This window comes from Erythrolamprus reginae, chromosome 1 (genome assembly GCF_031021105.1).
Source record: "Erythrolamprus reginae isolate rEryReg1 chromosome 1, rEryReg1.hap1, whole genome shotgun sequence".
Lineage (NCBI taxonomy): Eukaryota > Metazoa > Chordata > Lepidosauria > Squamata > Dipsadidae > Erythrolamprus > Erythrolamprus reginae.
Window position 1 is genome coordinate 56,307,406 of NC_091950.1, and position 9,395 is coordinate 56,316,800.

General features: G+C 38.9%; 1 protein-coding gene across 1 annotated transcript; it reads right to left on the reverse strand.

Moving 5' to 3' along the window:
- Positions 1-2,474: 2,474 nt before the first annotated feature.
- On the reverse strand, positions 2,475-5,554 carry FAM181A (family with sequence similarity 181 member A). The gene is made up of 2 exons (XM_070733608.1): positions 5,381-5,554; positions 2,475-4,402 (listed from the first exon to the last, which is right to left on the reverse strand). The coding sequence occupies exon 2, from the start codon at positions 4,064-4,066 to the stop codon at positions 3,134-3,136; it is 933 nt and encodes a 310-aa protein (XP_070589709.1). The 5' UTR covers positions 4,067-4,402; positions 5,381-5,554; the 3' UTR covers positions 2,475-3,133.
- Positions 5,555-9,395: the final 3,841 nt, after the last annotated feature.

Genomic DNA, 9,395 nt, shown 5'->3' on the forward strand with positions numbered 1-9,395 from the left:
CTGTTTAAACCATACACTTATTTAAAATTGAAGAGTTTAGTATCTTTACAATTGTTTTCATTTTAACTTTTTGAAGGCATATTATTTGATACTATACATGTGCAGTCATACAGGGAGACCACTGAAAGTATAATTCTTTGCAAATAGGACAGTACAAATCTATGTAGGGGAAGATTTCTTGCAAACAGAACATCTAATAATGAAATTACTGGTTAAAACCACACCATAGCTGTTCTTATTCTATACAGTAAGTACAGTATATGGATTTCTTGTTAATTTCTTTATAATTTAGGTTTGGGCTCATGAAATACATATGCACACTACAGCACTCTTCAATTAGTGACTGTCTCATACAGTGACTGTGGTGACAACAGTGATACAAAAGTAATTTTGCAATCAATCCCCATATTTTTGAGCATCCTAGGTCTATAAAGCAAAGGAAGCTGAAGATATTAAGGACAGTCACAATTTCAGTTAGTCACATTTCTACTCCCTATTATATTTGCTAAATAAGGAGTAGTGGTGGTGACAGAGAGGTGAGAATGCAGCATTGCAAGCTAATTCTGCTGAATGCCAACTATCAGTTCAATTCTCACCAGCTCAAGGCCATCTCATCCTTCCATCCTTCAGGGGTCAGTAAAATGAGGGGCCTGATTGCTGGGGGCAATATGCTGACTCTGTGAACCACTTAGACAAGGGCTCCAAACCTTTTGGGCATGAGAGACTGGTTCTGGACCAAAAGGGGTATGGTTTCATGTGCTGCCTGCATCCCATGAATGGGACTTCACTACCTTGCACGGACCAGTTTCTGCCATGCCATAGACTGGTGTCAGTCCACAGATTATGGGGAGTTGGGGATCCCTTAGAGAGGGATATAAAACATTGTGAAACGGTATATAAATCTAAGTGCTATTACTATTGCTACCTATATATGCTCTGATTTATATTTGGTTTGCCACAATCTCCAAAAGGTAATAAAATAAAGGTTAGTTATTCTTAAATAGTTCCTTAAAAGAGTAAGAAAAATTTCTTACAGATAAATCTATATTGTTCAATTGCAACATCATATGGCATTGTTCCAATGGCAAAACTCTGGAGTGTGGAGAATATTTACAACAAGCATTAAATAAATTAATCTTCACATAATCAAGTTGCTAAAAAAGAGAAATTTGAAAGATATTATAATAATCAAAAACATTGAAAATGTATGCTGAAAAAGAAATATGAAAAGTAAGGATAGTGTATAAATGGTAGCCATTTTCCATAAATGTTATTCCATATTAATGAAATGAACAACTCAGTGGGGAAATAAACAGAATACAGGTCAAGATATTAGACACCTGTGACTCTTGTGCAACAGGGCTCTTAAATTTACAAAACACCATCTTAGATCAAACCATAGGGCAGTGTTTCCCAACCTTGGCAACTTGAAGGTATCTGGACTTCAACTCCCAGAATTCTCCAGCCAGTATTCGCTGGCTGGGGGATTCTGGGAGTTGAAGTCCAAATATCTTCAAGTTGCCAAGGTTGGGGAACACTGCCATAGGGCATGTCCTTTTTATACCGAAGCCACTGAGAGCCTCTGGGAAGACTATAGGACATTGTGCTAATGCTTATCAAAACTTAATATTCAAAATGCATATAGATTCCTTTAAAAATATATCTTGAAAAGAACAAAACCTCACTTTTATAAGATACCTGTATTTCATCTATTTCCAAGTCCACTCCACTTTTGTTACTTCGTATCACTGGATTTGCAGCTCAAACAAAGCTGTAACATATAGTTGGAAATTCATTTATTAATAGCTTAGTTTTGGTCTCTTGCCAGTTCATGCAAATGCTATTGTTTTTAAAAAAGAGAATTGTAATAGCAGCTGAATCACAAATGAAATATCTGAAGTGTAAAGTAGTTTTCATAATAGCATTTATTCTGCTGTTCCCTACTTCTCAAAGATTAATTGTATGGCAGTTTTATTGGTTCATCTAGAACTGCTTATTGTAACTGGTCTAGGAGTTCAGTCAGTACATTTGTAATACCTGCTACCTAGAGCACTTTGATTTAGAAATTAAGGAAATGAACCTAAAGGTTTTTTTTACATACAAATCTTTTTCATATTGATAGGAGTATTCTTGTAATAGGAAAAAAACCCATATTGTTTATTGTGTGCCACTAAAATATCTAAATAATAGTCATTATTTTCAGCCTTAAATATAAATGATTGCTTCGTATACTGTATAAGGGATGACAGTAGTGCAAGGCTTCTTGCTTTTAAATGACCAAATTTCAGAGAATAATTCAGCTAAAAACAACCAAGGACGTTTTTGTTAACAGAGCTTCCTATCCAGAATTAAAAACAGATGGGCTAGAGATTAAAAACAAGTGATGCATTTGCACAAGAGTAAAACAATTATTTTCTTCCTTAAAAGATAACACTTTTCCATCTAAAGACATTTTAACAGTGGAGACTCAAAGGAAAAATTGTATGGGATTTATTTTTGTTTGTTGCAACAGTCTTGGTATTTACATTTCAGAGGGGAAAACAGCATCCTTATTTACAGAAGTGTGTTTTACATTTTCTCACATGACCTTTTTTCAGCAGTACAGACAAAATAAACCCCTGCCCTTGAATAATTTTATTATTCACAATTTGTTATTAAATCTTTCTTGCTAACTCAGGGAGGGACAGTCTACCACCAAACTAAAGTGTGGTTTATTTTTTAAATTTTGTTAATTAAGTCTGTCACTCTTTTTTTATCCTGCCCTTCTTTCAAACAACTCAAGTGGTATCTATTTTGAATTCCACACAGGCATATTTTGCCTTAACAACATCTTTGCCAGGTAGATCAAGTTCGGAGATAATTGGCCTAAGGTCACCAAGAGAACATATCTTAGCAGGAGACCTGATACATCAACACTGGGTTGAATTCAACACCCTTTCACACTTTCCTGGCTTTTTGTATTCCCTGATGAACCTCCAGAGCAGGGGGGCCTGAGATTAAAGAGCAGATCAGCTGTTTTTCCCCCCCAAGCTCTGGAAATAGCCTAAACTAAGGCACTGTTTCAAAATCAGCACTGTCAGCAACCTGATGATTGAGAATGAGGTCTCTTGCAAGCTGAGGGGAGCTGCTACAGCTAAAGATAACTAAATACGCTAAAGATGAGGGGCGGCCCGGCAGGCTTGGTGGGAATGGGCTTCCACACTACGGGCCGATATACTTTCTGACCTGGCTGGCAGGAGGCTTCCCCCTCCGTCGGGGAAGGCGTATCTTTCCGCCACAAACCCAAGGCGGAGAAGGGGGCCGCGGCAGGCAGGGCGGCTGGCAGCGGAGGTGGGGGCGGGTAGACCTCGGGGGAGGCCTGGGGCCCATGGTACTGAAATGGACAGCAGCTCCAGGTCCTCAGTCCCTTGAGGGCGGCCTCTGGCCTGAGCGGGGGGCTCTCGAGAACCGTGCCAGCGCCGCCACCGCCGTCGTCGAAGCCTATTTTATTTTTCTTTCCTTCGTAAGGCGGGAAGTCTTTCGAGGACGACGAGGAAGGAGAGGGCGACGAGCAAACTCCCATTGGAAAGATCACGCTACTGATAACACCGGGAGAGCCCGGAGCAGGCCGGGGTTCTTCCCAAAAAGAAGCGGGCAGTTGTCTTTTCCTCATGGGTACTTGGTCGGGCCTGGGCCCTGCCTCCGAAGTCCCTGCCAGCTGCTGCTGCTTCTGTTCGTCACCGCCGAGGCGCCCTGGGGCCTTGGAAGCCTTGACGCCCTTGGTCGGTCCGGAGGCCGCGTGGCCTCGGCCTAGCGAACTCTCAGGGCTCAGGCCTCGCGGCCTCCCTTCAAGCTGTCTCCGCTCTCGAGCGAGAGGCAGCTGCGGCTGCAGGTGGTGATGGTGGTGGTGGCAGCGGGGCAAGCGGGAATATTTCTGGGAAAAGCGCTTGAGCTGCTTCTGCAGGTATTTCCTGTGGTCTACGGAGCGGCGGCAGGGGGCCGACTTGTCGAGGGCGGCCTTGATGTCGCTCGAGGCCAAGTTGACGAAATTGAGGAGGGTTTTCACTTCGCTGTCTGCCGAAGCCATCACTCAGCCCAGTCGCGGATTTCCAAGAGGCGAGGAAGGAGGAGAGCCCGTCCATGAAAAGGTTGGCTCCCTCAAGAGCTGGCGCGCGCCTGGGAACGCCCAACCCAAGGCGGCGGTCAGTTGGGATGGCGGGGAATGTTTATCCTTGGCAGGAACATCGGGCCGCTTCTGCCATATGGAAGGTGGGTAACACAGGTAGGTAGCCACACGCGTGCCTTTCTCCACAGATTGTGCTTTCACATCACACCGGAAGCTTAAAAAAAAAAAAAGGTCGCTCCAAGTGTTAATTGGCCAAAATGGCTGCGCCTTCCCCTGCTTCCTTGATTTTTTTTCTCTCTGGAAACGAAAAAAAAAAGGAGTGGGTGGGAATCACTGGGAAGATACAGATTAAACATAATCTGTAAAAATAGGAAAGGGTGGGTTTCTCGTGGAACTCAAAGGATGAGGCAGAGCAAAGGCCTGATTAAGTATCTAAGTAGAAGTATCTATTGTTAGGGATGCAAATGCATTTTTGAATGCTTTCAGTGATGTATCAGACTCCCACAATACTGAAGTGGCTACTTATATTTTTTTCATCTTATGAAAGTTATATATATTATAAAGTCCTCAAAAAGTTTTTTTTACATTGTTTATCCACTTGCATTCACTTTAAACAGAGTATTAAAAAGCCTCCTCTACCTTTTGTCCTCTCACTGACATTCCATATGTCTGCACAAATAGGATAACAAAGACTAAAATGCATTTTTATTTTCGCATGTGACAATTCCTGAAGAAACAACTCACATTCCTTTTCACATATCTGTAATGATCATATTCATACTGTACTCAGGTACACACACACACACACACACACACACACCAGTTTTAACACTATTAATTACAGCTTCACATATACCCCCAAAACTCTTTTAGCTTAATAATGCAATTATTAAGCTAAACGTGTTTAGCTTAAAAGATAAACATGTTTAGGATTTCAATCCTTAAATGCCTAAATATTCTTTTACTCTCTCATTATCTCCTCCACATTATATATAGATATACATATAGATATATATTTTGACATAGAGATAGATAGATAAGATAGATAGATAGATAGATAGATAGATAGATAGATAGATAGATAGATAGATAGATAGATAGATAAACACTATGCTGGGCACAAAGGCAGACCTGCAAAAGTGAGACAGACATTTGTTTCAAATAATTAATCCATTCAATATATACATTGTTTCAAATGCTTTTTTCTCCTGCAGGATAATTATCCTACAAATTTACAGCTTAATAATACAATTATATCATATGTACAACCATTACCTCAAAATATTCTGTTTCCCTTATTCCAGTCTTATACTTGCTGTGACTGTGGCCCTACTACTTTGAGTAGATATCTATGTACCATTTTCATGGCCTTCCAAGTTAAATTACACCCTTCCCAGCAAGATTCTCTCTTAAACATTGAGTGTTACTGTAGCTCTGTGGTAGAGAAGAAGCAGCTCACCAGCTAATCTTGTTACATAGGTTAGATACCACCAACCTTTAGAGAAGCAGCCGGACCCTGTGAGTGTTTTGCAGCACTTGAGTAAGCTGAATGAATATCAAGCCCTTCTAGTTAGGAGGCTTTCTCAGGCCAATCAGAAGCCACTTTGCCAAATACAAAGCATCCCAATCAGGCATTAGGCTCCCTGTTCTCACATTCTTTGCCATCACAAATAGTCACCATGGGGACAGCCACAGAAAGACAGCTAATAAATACGATCATTTCCCTGTGATTCCTACCATTCTTTCTGTTCCAACCCCCTCCTCCCCCTTTTTAAACACAATCAAACATGATATGCTGAGGATGAGTAAAGAAAGCTTGTTGAGGCTCTTTTCTTTAAACTACTCCAAAGCTGTCTGAAGACTGGCAGTAACCATGCTTGAGTAACACTGGACAATGCTAGTTTGGAAGACCTGGCTAGCCTACTTTTTAAACTGTTCTTGATCAGGCCTTTTTCCCCACTTAAAGGGAGGCTGATGTCAGAAAAAGGTAAGAAAAGAACAAATCTCTAAAGAGATGTGCAGATATCCATGGAAAAGAAGCTTGAACGCTCAAGAATCTTGTCTTTATGTTTGCCCCCTCAATTGAGCCTCACAAAAGCTGAATTACCCATTCAAACTACCCGGACAAAAGGATGGAGTTGGATAGTACTCTTGCATCTGTAGTCAAACAGTTAGAGACTTAAATCGAGTCGTCATGATGGAGAAAGAGTTAGACAAAGCCCATAGAATTGCCATCAGCAAACATTTTCCTGTGTCATATTAGTGAGTCTCCATGACTCCCCCTGGCCTGGGGACAATAGCACAAGTTTGCACACTCGAATACTGTCACCCTGCCAACGCTGGCAATGAGCAGAAACAGGACAATCCTTTAAGGGGAAAGCATGCCCACTGCAGGGAAGGTAAGGAGAGAGGGAAGAAAAGCATGTGAAATGCTAATTGAGCTGCTTCCTTTATTGATTCAGAGTTATATGAGTCCTCATCCTCCTTGCAGAGTTGTCCTTAGGGGTGGCAATAACTTAATAGCATGCTAAAGCATTGAGTCCCACACTGTGGGTTATCCCTACAGAGGTCTTTAAGAATAGGAAAGCAGAGAGAGAGAGAGAGAGAGAGTTGCCCTGAGTGAATTTCAAAAATGCTAGACATTCAGGAATAAAGCCAACTAGCAATGCAGTATATCCACAACCAATGCTGGAGCAGACACAAATCCAACGGTTGCCAATTTTAGCACAAACACAGCACAAATATAGTTAAATTCTAGTTCTTAATAGGGTGTTTAGGCAATCACTTGTCAGTTCATATTCCTATAGGAAAAAAACTAAACTACTGAATATTAAAATGATACTTTAGAAGAAAACTGGTACAACTGCAACTTTAATACCAGTAAGATCCTATCCTTATTTGCTGATAAGTGAATATCACTGATGTATGTGAGATTAATTTCTAAAGAATCAGACACTGAATTGCAAGGTTTTGTGAACAACTAAGCAAATAAAGCAACTCTTAGGTAAGTATTTTTTTAATATTTAAAATCTTGTAATCCTTTAGGTACAAGTATTTCACTCATTTATATTTTCCTCATAACATTGTCTTTCTATTAAAAAAGCTTACAATTTCAATAGTTTAAAATCAGTTAAGAATCAACACACAAAATAATGTTGAAATAATTCAACAAAATAATGCCAAAATAATTGTTGCCAGGAAATTGTGTGCTAACAAGCGGATCCAAAATTGGCACCAAAACACATTTTGGTGCCATACCAAGAGGACAACCTGAATAATTTCAAACAATGTTCACACTTATTCGAATGTTTTAAATTTTAAGTCAGATTCCTTTAATGTAAAAACATACTATAACAAAACAATAAAAAGGTTACATAAATGTTTTGCAAATACTGCTTCAATCAGTTTTTTTTATAAGAAAAAAAAATCAAAGTCCTTAAATTTGTTTCCAGTTTTCTTTGCACATAATTGAAAAAATACTAGTGATGATGATCATATAAGATTTAATGATTACTAGGTATAAATTCTTGGCAGTAGAAACTCTGTAATAATAAAAGACTCTGTTTCCTATGAAACTCTCAGGAAAATTACACAAAAATAGGTTTTAAAGGACTTTAATTAAGAAAAGATCCATTCTTCAAATCAAAATTTCTGCAATCTTTTCAGTATTTTTCCACCAACAGTGACTGCCAGAGAGAAGATGTAGTTCAGTCAAACATGTTGATTATTGCAGACTTGCTTCAAAACAGTTTTTCTCACATTTGCTTAGAAGCTCATCTAGTTGCTGCAAAAATGTAAGCAATAGATTTATTGTCCTCTCTCTCCCAGTGAGAACATCAATAGACATGTCTCGGTTACTCACTTGTTCCTTGGCAGGTGCAGGAAATCTTTTAATATGGGATAGCCTCTTTTACTGTTTATATTGCAAACAAAAACAACAAGCCCTTTGGAAAAAGTGACTGAAATGCATAACCATAGTACATGTGAGTAGAAATAATAACTTACTAGGAACTTTGTTAATTTCTTTGAGGCTAGTTTTAGCTCAGATCTCTAGCTTTCCATCCTTAGATTGTATAAGCTTTCCCTCCTATATGCTAGTCAAATTTCATTATATTATTTACTATTTACAAATATAAGAAGCCTATAAAATGAGTTTCTAAGTATTATACATATAAAAATAAATAATTATGCGATAGAAAATCTTAAAATAAAGCACTAATTGAAATATACTTAGAACAAAGAAAATGGAAACAAAATATAATAAAACAAATAACTAAAAAGGTTATAGAAAAATTTGTTTGCTTGGTTGTTGTTGTTTACTTCAATTTCTATATTATTTCAATCTGACCCTCAGTAGTCAATTTAAAAAGAAAAACAATAGCTTGAAAAAAATACAAAATATTTATACAAATTCAGAAACCATGGGACAGCAGAAAACAACTTTACAGAACAGTAGTGGGCTGCTAACGGTTCACCTCGGATCAGGCAAACTGTAGCAGCGGTGGCAGGAGGCTCTGCCCACCCACCCAGATGTCATAAAAAATGCTCTGCACATGTGCAGAAGGTTCTGCGCATGTGCAGAAGCATTGCACATGCCCGTTCCTGAACCTGGTAGCAAAGCTAAATGAAACACACCACTGTCACAGTGCATGGAAAACAGATAATAAGCCACCTAGAGTCATCTGATTGAAACATCTTAGAAATACTCATGAACAATAAAATAAATATTTAAATCAACCTTCATTATTGCCTTTATAGCTTTGTTTAGAAAACCTGCAACTTGGAAACCAGGAAGGAGCATAGTAGTACTCAGTATTGTTGTGTCCAACATCTCTTGGCTATGCTTTTGTATGCTCATTATTTCAGAGTTTAATTTGCATTTTAAGACGTTGTTTCTCTATTTTTTGAACTGAATTCATTTGGTGTATTTGGCTTATACACAGTAATTCATATTTTCTATTTATTTATTTATTTGATTTTTTTATGCCACTCTTCTCCTTAGACTCAGGACGGCTTACAACATGTTAGCAATAGCACTTTTTAACCCAGCCAACATATTGCCCCCACAATCCGGGTCCTCATTTTACCCACCTCGGAAGGATGGAAGGCTAAGTCAACCTTGAGCCGGTGATGAGATTTGAACCATTGACCTGCAGATCTAGCATTCAGCTTTAGTGGCCTGCAGTACTGCACTCTACTTTGGCTCCTAAGAGATCTTATAGAAATTTTTAAAAATGCAAACTTGTAATATCTGAAGAGAAGAAATTGTCTTGAAAGAATAACTCAGTTA